Source organism: Neoarthrinium moseri (genome assembly GCF_022829205.1).
Source record: "Neoarthrinium moseri strain CBS 164.80 chromosome Unknown scaffold41_Wmoseri_CBS_16480, whole genome shotgun sequence".
In the NCBI taxonomy this organism is placed as follows: Eukaryota; Fungi; Ascomycota; class Sordariomycetes; order Amphisphaeriales; family Apiosporaceae; genus Neoarthrinium; species Neoarthrinium moseri.
The window spans coordinates 86,295-103,930 of NW_026055155.1; the positions used below are offsets into that span (position 1 = coordinate 86,295).

General features: G+C 51.9%; 6 protein-coding genes across 6 annotated transcripts; 1 reads left to right on the forward strand and 5 right to left on the reverse strand.

Moving 5' to 3' along the window:
* Positions 1 to 3,885: 3,885 nt before the first annotated feature.
* Positions 3,886 to 4,557, reverse strand: JN550_009196 (uncharacterized protein; the record flags this gene model as incomplete). Its single annotated transcript, XM_049321242.1, has 1 exon — positions 3,886 to 4,557. One exon carries the CDS (start codon positions 4,555 to 4,557, stop codon positions 3,886 to 3,888), a length of 672 nt encoding a protein of 223 aa, XP_049168772.1.
* An 887-nt stretch (positions 4,558 to 5,444) lies between these two features.
* JN550_009197 (uncharacterized protein) lies at positions 5,445 to 7,043 on the reverse strand (the record flags this gene model as incomplete). Its single annotated transcript, XM_049321243.1, has 2 exons — positions 5,445 to 6,561; positions 6,616 to 7,043. The coding sequence occupies 2 exons, from the start codon at positions 7,041 to 7,043 to the stop codon at positions 5,445 to 5,447; spliced, it is 1,545 nt and encodes a 514-aa protein (XP_049168773.1).
* A 585-nt stretch (positions 7,044 to 7,628) lies between these two features.
* Positions 7,629 to 10,402, reverse strand: JN550_009198 (uncharacterized protein; the record flags this gene model as incomplete). Its single annotated transcript, XM_049321244.1, has 3 exons — positions 7,629 to 8,158; positions 8,264 to 9,050; positions 9,278 to 10,402. 3 exons carry the CDS (start codon positions 10,400 to 10,402, stop codon positions 7,629 to 7,631), a joined length of 2,442 nt encoding a protein of 813 aa, XP_049168774.1.
* Positions 10,403 to 11,282: 880 nt separating this feature from the next.
* On the forward strand, positions 11,283 to 12,548 carry JN550_009199 (uncharacterized protein; the record flags this gene model as incomplete). The annotated part of the gene is made up of 3 exons (XM_049321245.1): positions 11,283 to 11,405; positions 11,476 to 11,783; positions 11,834 to 12,548. 3 exons carry the CDS (start codon positions 11,283 to 11,285, stop codon positions 12,546 to 12,548), a joined length of 1,146 nt encoding a protein of 381 aa, XP_049168775.1.
* A 103-nt stretch (positions 12,549 to 12,651) lies between these two features.
* Positions 12,652 to 13,326, reverse strand: JN550_009200 (uncharacterized protein; the record flags this gene model as incomplete). Its single annotated transcript, XM_049321246.1, has 1 exon — positions 12,652 to 13,326. One exon carries the CDS (start codon positions 13,324 to 13,326, stop codon positions 12,652 to 12,654), a length of 675 nt encoding a protein of 224 aa, XP_049168776.1.
* A 914-nt stretch (positions 13,327 to 14,240) lies between these two features.
* Positions 14,241 to 15,686, reverse strand: JN550_009201 (uncharacterized protein; the record flags this gene model as incomplete). Its single annotated transcript, XM_049321247.1, has 5 exons — positions 14,241 to 14,920; positions 14,974 to 15,161; positions 15,218 to 15,260; positions 15,310 to 15,498; positions 15,560 to 15,686. 5 exons carry the CDS (start codon positions 15,684 to 15,686, stop codon positions 14,241 to 14,243), a joined length of 1,227 nt encoding a protein of 408 aa, XP_049168777.1.
* Positions 15,687 to 17,636: the final 1,950 nt, after the last annotated feature.

Sequence of the window (17,636 nt, forward strand, 5' to 3'; positions counted from 1 at the left end):
TGTAACTGAATTAGAAACGTCAAGAGCTTGAAGGGTTACGCGTCTCGGTCAGATCGTACTATGTAGTGCTGGCCTACTGGGCTAGGCATGACTAGGCCAGCTAAATGTAGCGCACTCTAACCTGAAGTAGAACCTGACCGGGGGGCCTGCACCCTTCCAACCAGCCAAACGGCCAGTGAAGCGCGGGAGCCATGCTCACCCAGTGGGCATTTGGCTAGGTATCTGGCTACCTATCTGGCTATCTCATTTGGTGGCTGCAGCAATCAATTCCTTCCAGCATGTATGCAAACTCGGCGGTCGGGGGATAGCATCTCGAGACAGCCGAGCACTTAGAATTGCGAATATGCAACAGCACTCCAGCAATTGGGGTATCGTGTCCTTCCAGGGGACGATCATCAGCAAACCGTTCTTCTGTCGCTCCACCTCGTTTCAGAATGAAAAGGCCATCTCGAGGCGATGACGTCGCCTCGTCAAGAGCAAAAAGCATGGAAAAAAAAATTGGGACTGGATGGCTGGATGGCTCTCAGTGGGGAACACCCCAGCCCGCCCACAGCGCTGACCAAACGCCAGCCATGGGCCAATGGGACTCTCCGTGGCTCCTTCTGCCCAGCAGTGCCCACGGTCCAGTACATCCGTGACCTCGTCACGTCGCACTGAACTTCAAAAACGGGTGGCTTGCGGGAGATCCTGGAAGGGCCCACGCTTGCCACGCCTCTGCGTGCGTGAACGGCAAAAGATTCAGAGTGGCAGACGATGACGACTGCGCCGCATCGTAGGGTTGCCGTTTCCTCTCCAACGGTCGGCCAGATCCAATGGCATCCTCTTCACCAAAGCGTCGAAACCCTTCAGACGATGTTTCGATGCCATCGCAGACAATCTTTGGATTGCCGAAATTAGTCTTGGCAAGCTGCACCTCATCAATCGCCTAAAGCCTTCGCGCATCATCATGGATGGAAGGCTTTGATCGCCGAACTGCGCCAGTGATTGGCTGCCGGCACCCCTGTTGATCTCAAGATGGGATCGGTAGCCGCCATCCCCACGGCCTCTCAAAGCCAGGACGAGGGTTCACGCCTGTGCTGTAGGCCCCCCTATTTGAGCCTAGGAACTGCTGCATGAGCAGAGTAGCATCTCGGACCTGCTGAACGCGGAAGCCAATTCACCCAGTGGCATCCGATTCAACAGAGAAGACTCCCCGCGAATTGCCAAGCCTCTCATCATACAATATGTCAACAAGGCAATTGAGCAATGGCAAACGTGCACCAGACGAGGCTTGCGGGACGGGCGCACACGTGCATCGGCATTGAGCAGCGCTAATGATAAATGAGATAGGTTGGGTCGCAGGACCACAATGTCGCACTGCAATCAACTGCATCAGATTAAGCCTTGGATCACGCGATAAACCCGGCAGCCTCATCGCAAACAAGCGCCGGGTCCCAGGGAATGTCCGCTGGAAGTTTGGATTGGGTTCACAAATTAGGTTATTGATGGAAATTTCGAGCTCGAAATGCCCGCAGCTTCACTCTGTCGAGGGACTAGCAATCCCAACTAGATATCTGAAACACTCAAGCCGGCCAACAGTAGCGTGCGAGAGATCGCCAACCCGCGCGATAGGGCCATGGGTCCCGGCAAGGGGCCAAGGGGGTTGGTGCTGGTCAATCATGCGTTGACCGCTGACAACGCGCTCACATGTTGCTGATCCTACTGTAACAGAAATTTTTCGGGCCCGTTACTGGTTATAATCGAGCTCTGAGCCGCGGACTGACCAACACCGGATGGCCACACAAAGTAGAGATCGACCAGATCGTCCGGGCGCCAGCCCGAAACTGACTAATTTCTGTTCCCATCAACAGCGTTCATCCAGACCGACGCTCTGTTTCGAGATAGACGTGCTGGATAACACCGAGATTCGACGTTTACTAGCACATATCATGAAATGTAGCACCAAAAGCTCAAGTATTTGCTTCTCTTGTCCGAGTTCGCTCACGATGGAGAGGAACTTGTGGATTCCCACTTCCTCTGCTTCGTCGGTAGCTATTGATAGGGACCCACTCGTTACCTCTATTTTGCTATAATAGCATGGACGATTATTAGGGGGCACCTGAGGCTGAGCCTATCAAGGCAGAAATACACATTTGGCATGACAATGACACAACGGCCCCCGCATTGGGTAGGTAGGTCAAAGTCATAAATTAAGTCGTGTCCTATATTTGAGACATGCGCCTCCCAAAAGTGAAGTTTGTACGCAGGGCATTAGCCGTCCGGTCTACACATACCGGGTCGTTGTCGAGGCCGACACGTGGAAAGTCCATTTAAGGTTTTCCGTATTCGTTTCGAGAAGATGGCTGTGAAAGCTGGGATGCACTCCGCTTCTATGCGAGGAAGTCGTCATATCAGAAGTTAGATGATATACTCGCCCTTGCCAGTATACTATACGCCTCGGTGTTGACGCCCGGCCGTTGTGTATCCCCACAGGAGTGTGCGCGGCGTGTTGACTGGCCGATTCATGCGCATACCTCTCCCTGCTACCCCTGCTGCACCAGCTCCCGGCTCGTGTAAGTGCTACCTATTTACCCCATGACAGATTGATCATGAAGCCAGATCGCTTGTGGCACTCTCTGCAGTCGTACGTGATCAAGTGTTACGGAGCTAAGTTTTCCCACTTCTGTCGAGCCGAACGATTGTCATTCGTCATTGGCAAGTTGCCTTCGACATCGGCCATCGTCCTTGAGGCAGAGGCTAGGTTCTCGCGTAACTGCGTCTTTTCTGCGTATCTCTTCGACCGCTCACTGGATTGCTCCGCTGTGTAGTGAACGGAAGCTGGCATTACGCGGCGGGAATGCACATGTCGAGGGGCAAAATCCAGTCCATCTAGACTGGCAACATCCTCTGCGCATTGTGAGGGATTGGTTTAGTCTTGATGGGTGTATCGAAGTATCCACGGGAGCCTGGACGTTCGCAGCATCAGCCCACCCAGCGTTGGTCCGGTGCCTTTCAACAGACGACCTTGCGTACTCCACGTTATCGGTCGTGATTACAGACCTTGCTTCCTTGCCCCCTCCTGTTCGTGGTGGGTGTGTGATAAATGAGTTGCCTAATACGGATAGCAGCAATAGCTTGCAGCAGAGGGAGCCGCCTCCCGGTATCAGATCGTATATGAGGCATGGCATATGAAGCATGCAGCTCGCTTAAACGAGAAGCTATCCGTTCATGGTGTGCTCGCTTGGGTGTAGTCGAAATAATCTTAGTCCTTGTAAGCCCGCCCAAGCCCATCTTAAGGGTTCGCGTATTGTCATGACGGTCTTCGCACGCAAAGGCATGGAATGTTAGCCAAGAGAATACTGAACTCGGATCGAATCCACTATATCCAAAGAACACGCAGTTTCCCCATGAGTAGTGCAGACTAGTTGAGCATCAGGTTGCTGGGGTCCTGTGTGAAGGGATGACGACTTCTGGTCCTCTGCATATGCCATTCAATTCCTCTCAAGTTTAAGCAAAGGACACCGGGAGCAACGCCTTCATTTGCACGTGCCTCTGGTTAAGTAGCCAAACCTTTCTTCGCCATATCATAGCTGGACACTTCCATTCCGGTGCCTATCACTGGAGCCAGCAGTCCTGCATATCAGCTCAAAATGATGTTCGCCATCAGACCCTTCACAGCTTTAGGGCAATGATGAACCTATTCGGTGTCTACTGTGGGTTGACCTGATTGGCGAGAGACTCAGCGGAGACATAAGGAATCAACGCACGACGTGGCATTCTGAATTTTTCACATTCACCTAAAAACTACTACCCAACTCCCTTCACTCCAGTAAAGCTTGATTTCCTTCGCCTGCAACCCATCTCAATCAAGGTGACCCGTAACCCGCGCTCAGAAACCGATGCCATTTACGCGGTGTCCGTAAGGTTGTAGATCTTCTGGATGTCGTGCAGCATCGACTCATGGTCCACCTTCAGATCCTTCAGTAGGCCGTCCTGGAAGCCGAAGACCCAGCCGTGCACAATGGGGAAGCCATTCTTCTCGTACGACTGCTGGATGGCGGCCGTCTTGATGACGTTCCGGCACTGCTCGACGACGTTCAGCTCGACCAGGCGGTCATACCGCGCCGCCTCGTCCTTGATGGCGTCCAGCTCCTGCTGGTGCAGCCGGTAGACGTCACGGATGTTTCGCAGCCAGGGGTTGAGCAGGCCCAGGTCCTTGGGCGTCATGGCGGCCTTGACGCCACCGCAGCCGTAGTGGCCGCAGACAACGATGTGCTTGACCTGCAGGTGGCGGACGGCGTAGTTGATGACGCTCATGACATTCAGGTCCGTGTTGCAGACCAGGTTGGCAATGTTGCGGTGCACGAAGGCCTCGCCGGGCTCCAGGCCCGTGATGGCCTCGGCCGGGATCCGCGAGTCGGAGCACCCGATCCAGAGGTACTCGGGCGTCTGGCCGGCCGACAGCTTGACGAAGAACTCCGGGTCCTTCTTGGCCTGCTCAGCGGCCCATGAGCGGTTGTGCTCGAAGACGCGATCGTGCGTCTCCTTCAGGTGGTTCTTGATGTCCTCTTGAGCCATGGCGCGCCAGTCGACTTTTCCGGAGCTGGAGCTGGAGCTGGAGCTAGAGCTGTTGGGGTTTGAATCAGAGCTGCTGTAAAGCCGGGAGAATGGGCGGGGCTGGTAGCAGAGCTTTGCGATGCCTCTTCTCGATGATGAGAAGAGAGTGGAGTTCAGCTTCGGTTTGAACATTGAGTGGTGCTATCAAAGAGGGATTTTTTTGCTCTCCTGCAGGACGCTGGATTGGGGGGTTTCGCTGCGTTGGGGCGTTTCTGGAAGCTTTTCGTTGAGATGGGCTTCGTGGCTGACGTCGGCGATCCGCGCCACTGTGAACGGCGCCGATTTTGGGGGGTGCGTCACAGTATGCGTACAGTGTTTTGGTTCAGAGGATCAGCATCACCAAACGTCTACTGGGTTAGCCGACGGCTTGGAAAGGCTCGAGGGCAGTCACTGCTAATGCTCACAAAATAAGCGCAATTCAGAAGGAGAGGACAAAGCCCCTATAGAAGGTGTCGCACAGACTTTGATGCCGACGCATAAACTGGATTCCCAAAAGGGAACTGCGCCTGCACTCACAGCCAATCACAGTCAGTCGGGGTGCTATACGTCGGCGCGGAAAAGAAATACACGCCGACATATTCTGGTGATCCTTAAGGTTACAAGAGGAACCTACCTTGTGTGGTGAGAGTCCCAGCCTATGGGCGGAGTTCAGCTTTCCAAGGAGGCCTAGTAGACTGGTAGATTACTTCACAGCAACGACCTCGAAAGCCCATCACCCGATGCAATGCTCGTTAGCTCGTAGAGAATATGTGGTATTATCTTTATCTTTATGCAGGAACTCTAGATTAAATGCTAGGATGCTTATGTACAAGGCTGTGTACACCTGTCCGACCCGCGGCAGGTTTTATCTATATTCGCCTAGCCATCCACGCACTAGTGAGATGGCCGCCTATACTCTCAAACCCGGACTGCTGTTGCCAACCATCTTTGTCGCCAATAGTGTAGTTGGCCTGCAGCAGCTGGCCTGTATCTCCCAAAGCGAACACGCCTACGGTTGGAGGTGTTGAATTGAAGTTGACAAGGTGTGGCGCGCTCCGTACCGCAACCCCCAAATCGGTCCAATCGGCGTCCCAAGCCAAGGCCACCAGAGCTCTGTGCTTCAATTTGCCGTCACTGCCGAGTGCCACAACTTCGAGCCGATCATCCGCAGACGCGACCACTGACGGAACGCTTGCCCAGTTGCCATGCAGATTCTCGAGCTCCGTATAGCCGGATGTGTTGGTCCAAGTGAAGTGATACATCGCGTGATCGACGCCTATGCCAAAGAAGTCTACCCTGTCGTCTGAAGGGGCTATCAACACTGGATCGCCTATAAACGAGCCGCCCCGGCTCTTCCAGTCCAACCATGATCCGGTCACGGTGGAGTACTGACGATGAAGCACGCTCGATGTGTCTACGTCATAGAGAACTAGATCGTGTTGATACTCGTTGTTGCGGCATACAACGGCAGGTGTCGAGTTGGTGCTCCTGCTCGGTTCTTGTGTCGAAGTGCGATCCCATGTACGGCCAAACGCCCAGAAATTGTGGATGGCGACCTGGGTGCTGCGGTCGTTACTCATGGTCCAAATATCAGCCCTGTCCCCCTGGTAAGTAACTCGACACGCTGAGATGCCACTGGCAGCCTGTTCACCCAGCGCTGACCAGCCACTCCATTTTCCGTCCTGGTATGTCTTAAGTGCAACTTCCCGATCCATGTTGACCCCAAAAACGTCTACTCGTTGCGAAGCATTCCAAGAGATGCTGGCGGGTTGGCTCAAAAACTGTCCACCAAGATCAACCCAGGTCGCATTCCCTCCGTCCGTAATCGGAATGTGCCATAAGCTCCCATCCTCCCCTCTAGCATGCAAATATGTTTCTTCGGTCATGTTGCCCTTCATTTTCACAGAGCTAAGAATTTGAGGACATATTGTCCCATTGCACAGACCTGGTGTCGTGGAATCAGACGCGTTAGTCGGCAAAGTAGAGCTGTTCAATAGAATTAGCCGCTGCTCGGAAATATCGAGAGAAGGATATGCTTACGATGAATTCCTGTTCTTGGACTTCAAGCCGAACACAACTCCCAGAGACACAGAGACGGCCAAGACGACGGCAAGCAAGGCAATCATCACTGTTGACTTCCGCCAATACCAACGTTTCTCCCTCGGTGGAGAGCCATATTGGTGCTGCCTTGGTGCAATCCCTTTGCTGCATTCGAAGGGCAAATCGTTGGACGAAACCTCGGAATGGGCAGTGGAGTGATCTGATCGTTGATCACTGTGAGCGGACACCGGTATAGTCGCATGCGGTGTATTGTCGAGTGCCCCATGATGAGTATGGAAAATCTGTCTCGCAACCTTAGGGTGCGGATCCCAGCTAACCAGTACCTTGGCTGTATCTTGGTCAATCGGCTGATCTAGTTGCGGGTGACCGGAGGCAAGATGGGCATCAGGTCGCTCTGTTGTGTCCATTTTCCTGCGTCTATAGTTCTAGAGCATGATGGAGGGCTGGTGCAACTTGCGACGAAGATGCGTGAAGAAGTAATGATTTGCGGGTGAGGCAAGCCGCGCCTCATGATGGTACTTTGCGCATGGCCAAGTATCGTGAAGGCTTGGACTGGAGCATGATAATCATGCAGTCAGCCGAACGGTCATGGGTGTCAGCCACGGTAAATAACCAATCATGGCCAACGCAACGCCAAGCGTGCACTGCTGAGCCGCGCTTACGTGCTCTCAAACTTATAAGAACCACTCACCGCTGACTTCAGCCTCAGGAACCGTAGCTACCATCTAGCTTACATTGAAATCCCTGCATATAAAAATGGGCCACTGGCCGCCGCCTTTCTAGATTCCTTATTCATTTTATCGGTGAAGCCGTACCCGCTTATAAATCCTTTGCATGTTAAGAAGGTCCCAGGCAGGTTGGCATGAGCAAGGATTCTGGCTTAGCTAGACTGAGTGGACTGATTATATCGTTTTATACTACACATCCAACAACCGCAGCAATCGTAACCAAGGCTGGCGGAATTCTCTCTCTGCCAATCACCTCATCATACTTTACATGAAATCCGTCCCCTCCCAACCGTTGGTTCCCCATAACTCATTGAGGTCCATACCCAGCATATTTAGATCAAAATCCGGGTTTGGTACCTGGCTTTGTAAAGGATCTGTCTGTGGCAACAGCCACGGCATCGATGTAGCATCCCGATGAAACGGTGTTGCTCCAATCTGCGTCGAAGGTGTAGAATCGGTGTTGAATGGCGTCATGGGCTTAGTTCTGTCTAATGACTCCTGATTCTGCGGTGTGGTTCCAATGTTGCCAGTGTCGTGGCTGGCAAAAGGTGGAATCTGATATGCAAGCAGCTTGTAATGCAGGCCAATGAATCGCTCAGCTGCAGATGCTTTCGCATTCTCGAATGTTTTGTTGCCAAGGTGTGTTTCCAGTAAACCAAGGGCTGCACACATGGAAGAATATCCCCAAGGGTCATTATTGCCGCATCGGAGAACGCGATCTTCCTTGATAGCGATACATCTCTCGATGAGCTTGAGTGTCTCGCTCGCATTCGACATGATCAAGCTAGTGGATTCTGGAGAGCCAGAGTTAGGTCATGATCCAACCAAGTGCAATGAAGACGGATCACGATTTTGATTCGCATAATAAAAGCAGAGTCTTAAGGGGATGGAATGCTTACCTCGAGGCTGATAAAGCGAGACACTGCAGAGGCTGACAGCCGCGCTCATCGTATCTTCGCGAAGAAAGTATAATGATCTTATGCCCTTCTGGAACAGTCGATCATGCATGAGCACAATATCCCGAGCTGCGGTGTAGTATATGAATTCCGCAACTTGGTATTTGGAATTGTATTGCCTCAGTTTCAAATAAGGCTGATGAAGTGGGATTAGATATTGTCGAAGTTGGATGTGCAGGAGCGCGTGAGCGAGCACAGGCTTTCGCGAATCGTTCGTCGCATTCTGCTCTTCACTGTCCCAGGGGGGCAACGCATCGATTTCCTGGGTAATCATCTCGGTATAGCGGGTGACACGCTCCCAGTCCAAATCAACAATGGGGCCAGTCATGACTCGGTTGAGCTCAAGTCTTGCCTGGAGACTCTGTCGGCTGAGGCTTTGATATGACGAGAACGTGTATTCTGTCGAGCTTTTCGGTGTTGGGAGTTCTTCAGTGTCCTCGTCAAATTCCTCGTCATCGATGTTGCGCGGCGCTTTCGAGTCAACCGTCATCTGACTCAGGAGTGTTGGAACTCCCTGGTCAAAGGATGCTTGGAGATCGAATTCCATCATCGTCGCCCATATGCGCCTGCGCATTTCCCGATAATATGGCGTAATCCTTGAAGCCACTTGGTCTCCATCAAGATGAAGACCAACAATGATACCTTCTCTAATCAGAGCGCCTGAATTAGTCCAGAATCTTTTCTTCTTGATTATGTTGATCCTTTTGGCAAGGTAAATCATACACATGATCTGCTCACGTTAGTTAGTGATCGAGCCTAGATAGCATGATACGCAGAAGCCATGCAGGTGTGTTTGCTACGGTAAGGTAGCTACACTACGGTGGTACAAGGAGTAGCTATACAGTTGCGAGTATAGCCCATGAGACTCAGGGATATAAATCGCCAATACAGCGTCCAAGAAATCCCCGATATAGACAAAAAATTGAATAAGAATATGTGAAAGGGGCCAGTACTGACCTGATAGTGTATCATGCTCCGATGTTTCTGGCTCTGTTGATCCAACCACGCATCACAAGCTTTCGTCCACCTTTCGGCTGTCTGATATGCATTGGACTTGATACCAACAAACTTTGACGAGGGTTGCATATCCATACAACTGGACGCTGCGAGCATGGCTAGCACAAGTGCAGTAAAAGCCGCGCATCTTGTCTGAGTCGGGTCCCAGAACTTTTCGTATTCTTTCTTAAAGGTCGGAATGTGAACGATGCGGTGAAGTTGCTCGAACTGGTCCAGGTAAACAGCAACGAGAGAATCTGTTTCTTCCTTCGGGGGTAGCAATGCTTCAAGTTCCATATCAGGAGCCTCAAACTGCTTCTGTCGATCCTCGCGCCGCTTGTTTCGGTCCTTCCGAGTGATATTCAGGGGCCGGAGCCACTCCTCGGCAGTTTCCCTCATGAACGGTGTCAAACCTGTCAACTCCTTGAATGACGACCAGGCATTGTGTGGTCCGTAGAATCTTGTCTTGAAATTATGGCCTCGAACAAATTTGAACTCTAGGCCATCTCCCCTCTTGGGGATTGGGAAAAAGGAGGGCAAGGGTATGTCCAGAGAGCTCTCTTTGGCCGGTGCCTCCTTGAGCGTAGATGGAGTGGCGGCTATAGTGGTTCCATCTATAGACGTCTGCTTCGCCAATGCCCCCCTAAGTTGGGCAACCTCGAGTTCCAGCTTACGGATACGGTCATGGTCTTTGGCGGCATCCTTGAGAATGGTTGCGTCCACATCGCGTCGCCCATTGCTGCGCTGAAGATCGGTGGGTAGAGGCCTGCTGCCAATGGGAACTGCACTACTACCACCCGTCGCTCCAATGGAGGCTGGACCGACCGTTGCACCACCAGGTCTGGATTCGTAGGTACAGCGATCCGCGGTCCCAGATTTGATACAACGGTCACACGGGAGATCTCTAGAACACGATAGCTTCCGTCGCCGGCATTCTAGGCAGGACAGTCGTACTCTCTGGCGTTTCCTGGGGTGGCTGCCGTCGCCATGATGGCTTTCTTCCTCGTGACCATCGTCTCCATCCAGAGAATGGGTTCGGTCCTCCTGATCGCCGGCCGAGCCGACCGAGCCTGCCGAGCCTGTCATAGTGGCTTGTCGCGCGGCTGTACTGTGTAACTGGGGTCTGGGAATCCGATGAAAGTATGAAAGTTTTGGGGACTACACAGGGTGGATCTCACGTAACCGGGTTTGTCAACGAGCGTCGAAGCACTCAGAAAGCTTTTATCCCAGTGGTACTGTAGACCCAGGCAACTGTCCCGTGAAATGAATTTAAGTGTCAACGCGAAGCGGTCGTGCCGCATTACGCCACAGCACATGCGACCAACCAAGTGCAAGGTCACCGACTTCGGTAGACTTGTGTGAATTGGCACAGATCAGATTGATAAGATTCAGCGGGAAAAATGCCTTACAGGTTCTACACGGTCGAGCAGGATTGGGGTCTGTCAGCAATTGACCTGGGATCGTGTGCCCGTGCGGAGCTAAGCTCGTAGACCGAGCGGGTAGTTGGTTTATCTCCGCAGCCCTTGACTCATAAGGCGTAGTTCATCTTCATCAATGCACACGGCGCATGAGAGCTGTCAAACGTTCTCGACAGGCTCTGTTAGAGGCATCTATGTGATGCCAAGAATTGATTCGAATCTGAACGGTATGGAAGTTCAAACCGGAAGCTTCTGTCTCGCAATTCGCGGAGAGGAATCAATTGCTGAAGACCGGGGCTAGACCGTTTTCGGTAGGCGGTGTCTCGTATGCGCGCTTATGCGTGTGCGCCGTGCCCTCTGAGGCTCTGACAAGTGCGACAACACAGTTTCGCTTAGGTGTCCGAAGGCCCCATTCTTTGCGTGACGTCGCGTGTCAACAAGTGTGTGCCAGTGATCAAGGGATAGACAGCCTCAGTAGCTAGTAGTCTTCATCGTTGGCAAGGAACGGTTGAAGATAATGGCATAGAGCAAAGCGGAATACAGAAGCAATGCTGTGTCAGCTGTCTGCTCTCTTATCGGGCTGCTTGCTCTTCCAGGTAGCCCGAGCTGCAGACGCTATAGTGCCTGGGCGGGCTTTCGATAGGTTTATCAGCATCTGGCTGGAGAATCAGGTATGGCAAGAAGTCTCCTCAAGCGCACAGCCAAGTCAAGTGAAGTTGCTGACATCCTCGCTCTCACAAGGATTTTGCCGAAGTACTTAAGGACGATGCCTTTGCCGACCTGAAGAAGTCCGGCATCCTCCAAACAAGATACTTTGCCCACACCCACCCCAGTCAGCCAAACTACCTGGCCTCTGTCGCTGGCGACTACTTTGGCCTGAACCATGACGACTTCGTGCGCGTACCATCCAATGTGTCGACAGTAGTAGATCTTCTTGAAGACAAGCAAATTAGCTGGGGAGGGTATTTCGAGGGCAATCCGGGGCCCGGATACATGGCGGTGGGTAGCTACGATAAAGATGGAACCTGGGATTACGTCAGGAAACATAAGTGAGCATCTCGCGCGGCCTCGTTGGATCATCTTATTGACAGGGGAGCAGTCATTTTGTCTCATTCGACAGTGTCAACACGCAAGGCTCGAGGTTGGCGCGACTGTTGTCGTTCAAAGACTTCCAGCGAGACTTTGCTGCAGGCACGCTGCCTCAGTTTATCATGATGTCGCCTGATATGAACAATGATGGGCACAACACGACATTGGAATACGCCACGAAGTGGGCGCATGAGTTTTTGAAGCCGTTACTTGCCGACAGTGCATTCGCAGAGCCTACCGTCATTCAACTGACGTATGACGAATCGTATGACTACAGCAAGCCAAACCAGATTGTGTCTCTACTCGTGGGTAATGGAATCCCTAAAGACCAGCACGGCAAGGAGGATTCAGACTTTTACACCCACTACTCCGTCCTAGCCACAGTTGAGAACAACTGGGAGTTGCCGAACCTCGGGCGATATGACGTCGGCGCGAACGTTTTCAAATTCGTGGCTGATGTCACCGGATATGTGAACAATGACCCCGAGAACGCTGCAAGTGTGGATAGCTCGATCTCGTATGCCGGTTATCTCAACAACGAGACCTCAGCACAGATCGAAATTCCATCCCCGAACTTGAAGTTGACTGGTGCAGGCGGTAAACCGATCCTCGAATCAATCCGGACACAATGGCAGAGAGAGGAATTCAAGAAAGTGCCATATGATGGAAGTGGAAGGGTATATGATGGGGATAAGAATGCACCTGAGTATAAGCTGCAGGGGTAACACCATTGTATACCATTCTAATCTATGCATTATGTGTTCCTTACGCTATCTCCAATATCGTGTATCGTGTGCCGACCGCTTGATTTCCAACCAACTTCCGGCACTAATTCATGAGAACTGGGCTTCGCCTGTCATACTCATTCGTCTCCAAAGCCTTGACCATAAATCTAGCAACGCTAGCTCTATTGACCTTGGGCATAAAGCCGGCCCCCTTTCCGTCGTCGGGCAACACTTTCGCCTCCCCAGCCTCGCCCTCGGCCAACATGGCCGGTCTAGCGAGAACGAAATCCACGTCCGCAACCCTGGTCTCTGCATCCACGGCCTCGTGGTCAATCTGCTGATACTTCATGTTTGTATGCCTGAAGATGAACCGGAAAGCCAAGTTCATGCTGTCGAAGCTGTTGCCGGTCCCGAACGCGCTCATGATGACGATCTTGCGGACGCCATGTTGCTTCATGACCTTGATGGCATTGCCGACTGAGTCCGCCATCATGCGAACTGGCGTGTCCGCCGCTGGCGGGGAGAACGGCGATTCGGTCGCCCGGCGAGCATTGAGGGCGACCACTACTGCCGAAGGCGTTGAGCTGGGGACAGCTCTGAAAGCTGATTCTATATCAGACACTTTGAGTGGAGAGCCCTCTACAATGGTGAGGTTGTCGGTTGGTTGCAGAGAAGAGCGTGATCGAACAAGAGCTGTAACTTGATGACCTCTGGACAGAGCTTCGTCGAGGATGAGCTTGCCTGTGCGGCCGCTGCCTCCGAGAATCAGAAAGTGCATTTGGAAGTGGATGTAAGAGGAGATTTGTGGTGTGATATAGTGCCGATTGAATTGATTGGTGAAGCGTAGATTGTATCTCTTGTTTTGATGACGGATGTTGTATGATATGGAATAAGGTGGTTCATCACGGTGAGGAACCCCCCTTAAGTAGACCTCCTACTACACACATCCTCGGATCCGACTCGTGCGATACAACCTCGATCATCTAAAATGATCTTCTTCCAGCCATGTGTAATCAGCGTGATTTGTAAACGTGTGCGACTCCTTCTCCAGGTTGGGTAGATATCACGTCGGGTCCGACTGCGACTCGGCCGAGTCATCTGCGTAATTGCAGGATGCCACAGCATCTTCGGATCCGACTCGGCCGATACCCACTTGAACCAAGACCCAGCATAAGCATCGTATAATCCTCCGTGGAGGCTGTAAAGCAGTAATACATCGGCTCCGGGCCATCTCGACCGTATATTCTCGATGGTTGTCACATAGTAACTCACATCGCTGTTCTAAAGCCATGTTCGTGGTACCATACCTCGAATGACTTGCAACGGGCTCGTCAGGGTGGCGGGACCAGTACGCGATCACAATTGCAGTACAATTTGGGAAGTCTTGAAAATGAGCTTCGTCAATCGTAAGATTCGCGGGTATGAAATAATGAGCTCTGGTATCTAATGTGGGTATCTACATGGTCGCGCATGGGTTTCCCCTGTTTGGGCTTCTCTTCCAAGCCCTGATTACTCCCCCGATGTAGACTCTTGAGTTTTCTCAAAGCCTTTTCCAATTCTGCAGTATAATGAGATCCAGTGACGCCGCTACAACATTCCCGTCCCATTCCCATGAAATTGTGATTCCATAATACAAGCTGAGCCGATGCCCAAGCACAATGTTACACATCCAGATCATGTGCAATTGCACTTTCAGACCGAGGCTCCATTAACCCGGGTGGTTGTCGTCAATATTGGCCACTCGTCATCGGGCTTTATGTGAGAATTTCGGATGTTGATTTCGCGTAACGTAATGATGTAGCCGTCCTCCGAGGGAGTCGGCGGTCCCTCCTCCGTATGCACACTTGGATTGAGAGTCTTGGGAATCTGGCTGGATGACGGAGTTGGCCGAGACTGGTCGATCTGCGTCGTGTCCTTATGAAAACGTTTTGGCAGAAAAGTCTTCCTCATGTAGGCGCGGAACGGCCCCGTGGTCCCGAAAACAATAAAGAGAAGGATGCTAGGGCAGCAGCCCGGTATGAAGGTCAACGTATCCGCGATCGCCTTTGGCGCACTGAGATCTGGGCTCTCGGCAACCTGAGCCGTCAAATTGTTTCTGACAGAGGAAACCTGAAATAGGATGAGGAAAAGCTCGAATATCCCTAGCATTACGAAGGTGATTGAGAAGCGAATCATGAGCCATCGATCGTAGATGCTCCGAGGGCGACGAGTGGTGGCGCCGCTACGGCTTGGGTATTGACTGCCAACGCCAGTGCCGGTTCCTGTCGAATGGCCGTACGGTACATTCCAAGAGAGGAATTGTCGTCGAGTGTGAATGTATCTTCCCAGTATAGCCAGCAACAAGATTGCTCCCAAAGTAAGACTCAGTAACACTGTTCACTTGTTAGATCACTTTCTTTGCTGGCTGATAGGCAAGTGGTCTTACTGTTGATGTTGGCAAGCACTAGGAATGCGACAACATTACTCTTTACAGAATCAACGGATAGCAGACTTATCAGTATAGCCGGTAGCACGATCGCTACGACTTTCGCAGCGGCGTTTGTCTTGTGTCGGATTGCCTTGAAGCTCGCAATGTCCGCGAATCCGTAGATAGAATGCGCGAGGGCGCCAGCCCTAGATTAATTCGTCAGTAGAAATACTTGGCTTGATATAATATGATGTTGACATACCAGAAAAGAGTCAACAGCGCCTCCACATTGTACGAGTAATACTCTAGAACAACTGTTAGTCAGGCGGAATGAGAATGATATCGTTGACGTACGAATCCAGAACAGCCCAAGATCTAAGCCAATAAGATCTAAACCAATAGGAGACCTTGAAGCAGCATCGGCGGCTTTTTGCTGGTTGTACTCGGCAGTTTTTATATCGCTCCACCAGCCCATCTGATGTATTTGTTGGATAATGCTGGCTGTAGTACTGAGCAGTGTGAAATATGACTGGAAGCCAATGACTGTGTATTAAGTGCGTTAGCTTACAGGTAACAGACCACAAAGGTAGAAGAGAAAGCTTACACGAGCTTCTTTCGTGATGTACCCAAAGCAACCAAACCATGACCAAACTACAAATCAAACATATTATCGAGAAAAAGAGCACGCCGACGGCAGTGCCTAGGGCTTCTTGGGGTAGCTGAACCCCCATATCGACTGCAAGGAACGATACGACGGCATGGGTCGGGACAGCAGCACACGTGGAATGAAAATGTATATCAAGAAAGCAAAGGGCAGGGCTCCAGAAGAAAACAAACGACTTGTTGCGGGATACAAGAAACTAAATGGCCCGGTTCCACGGGCGGGATCCTGGTGATCTACGGCACTGCGAACTTTGTGACCCGTGTCTCGTCAGCTGTGGGTAAGGCAGGAAGATCCAAAGCCAGGGCATCCTAGCTGGGCTGCGGTATAGTATAGACTACCGCACTTCAGTCTATAAAAAATGGCCCTAGTCTGACGTGTGCAAGCACTCACTCCTCGGGAAAGGAGCTCTTTATAGTTAGACCAGGCTTTCGGTATGGGCACCACTGACTTCAGACAAAGTCGGGGGTTCAGCTGTCTCCACTGATGCTACACAAAGCCGCAAATGGACATGGCTTGAACGTGGCACCCTTGGTGGCCTAGACCATTTACCGGACAGGTACCCTCTGGTATCGGTTTCAATTCCAAAGCGCCAAACTTGTGGCAATGTAAAACTCGGTGTGGAGAGATTGCGCCGTATCTTACCAACGGTCCGTAGTGTGGGCGGCACGGGCTAGTGTACATCAACCATCGATGATAACAGAGTGGTCTTCGATAGCGAATTGAAAGCGAGCGTCTCAATTTCAAGCAGAAGTCAGCAACTTCCACCCTCGATGTCGACAGTCTCAGGAACTCTCGGCACAATTGTGGTTTGACGGTGGATTTGGGACTCTACTGGCGAGCCTGAGAGACTATTCCAGGCCCATCTCCGAAGGGGAAAATCCTCCCAACTTCCCGAAGCATGGGAATCCTAGGAGCTCATCAGAGGGGCCGTCTCTGAAGTGGCCCGACTTTTTGAAAACAGAGGGCAGGCATGATGTACGATAGCCGATCAGTCCGGCACGATCTAAGTGGGACCGGCTTAGTCGCGAGTACTTGAGTACGGTGACCCGCGCCCGGAATCTCGCAAGAAGTGGGCTGGCGTCTGCTGCAGTCTGCTTCAGAATTGATTGTCGAACTGGCTTCCCACCAGGATACCGCGGCTTCAACATCACCTACGGGCAATGCAAGACAGCCTAGCTGCCTAGCGGCTTGGTCCCGCGGGTCCCGTTCCACGTTTCCTTGAGCAACTGTTTAGACGCCGGTCCTTTTCCTCTCTGGAGACCCAAATCTCGTCTGATGTCTCGACTCGTAGCCAGCCAAGGCTTGCGAAGGAATGACTCCGGCTAGTCTTGCTGTTCAGCAGCGGCGTGGACCTCGAGCCATCTTCTTCACGCCGACAGGAGAGCGATGACAGCGGGCTCTAGAGGGATGGTCTGCCTAAGGTCAAGACTCATGCGCAACCTAACAATACAAGCCCATAACTTAAGCGACAGCCGGAATTGGACCAAGCTGAACGACCATGGCGGCGTTGGACTCGAGGCTAGAAGCCGGCAAGAAAATCTTAGGCCAAACGCCAATATCATCTCTCATCTGATTGATAACGTCTAAATTTCGATGGCGAGTGCTCTCCGTTTAATAGCAATCGCCCTCGACAACCTGGAGGTACAGGACTGATGATACGAGGGAATTAGGAGTCGGCAAGTTGCATCGCAAAGTCCGGGATTTCAACATTTGGAATTATATGCGGTCGAGCATGGCCTACGCTTTCACGAGGACATGCATAATCAGGAGTATCAACAACCCAATTCCAGCAAGTCGTTACTCGCTGGATTGGTTTTGTCTCCTATTCGACTCACTGGAATCAACAAATCAGCACTGCCGTCCCAACACCCGTGTGTCGCTCCGCAAAGCAAATTCGTGGCCCGATTGCCTAGGTTAAAGGTGCGCCTCTGCGCCACCAACTGACTAGTTGGTCAGTCGAGATATTCTTCAGAGCACACCCCCACACAGTCACGGACGCCCGCGTAAGTAATCACCA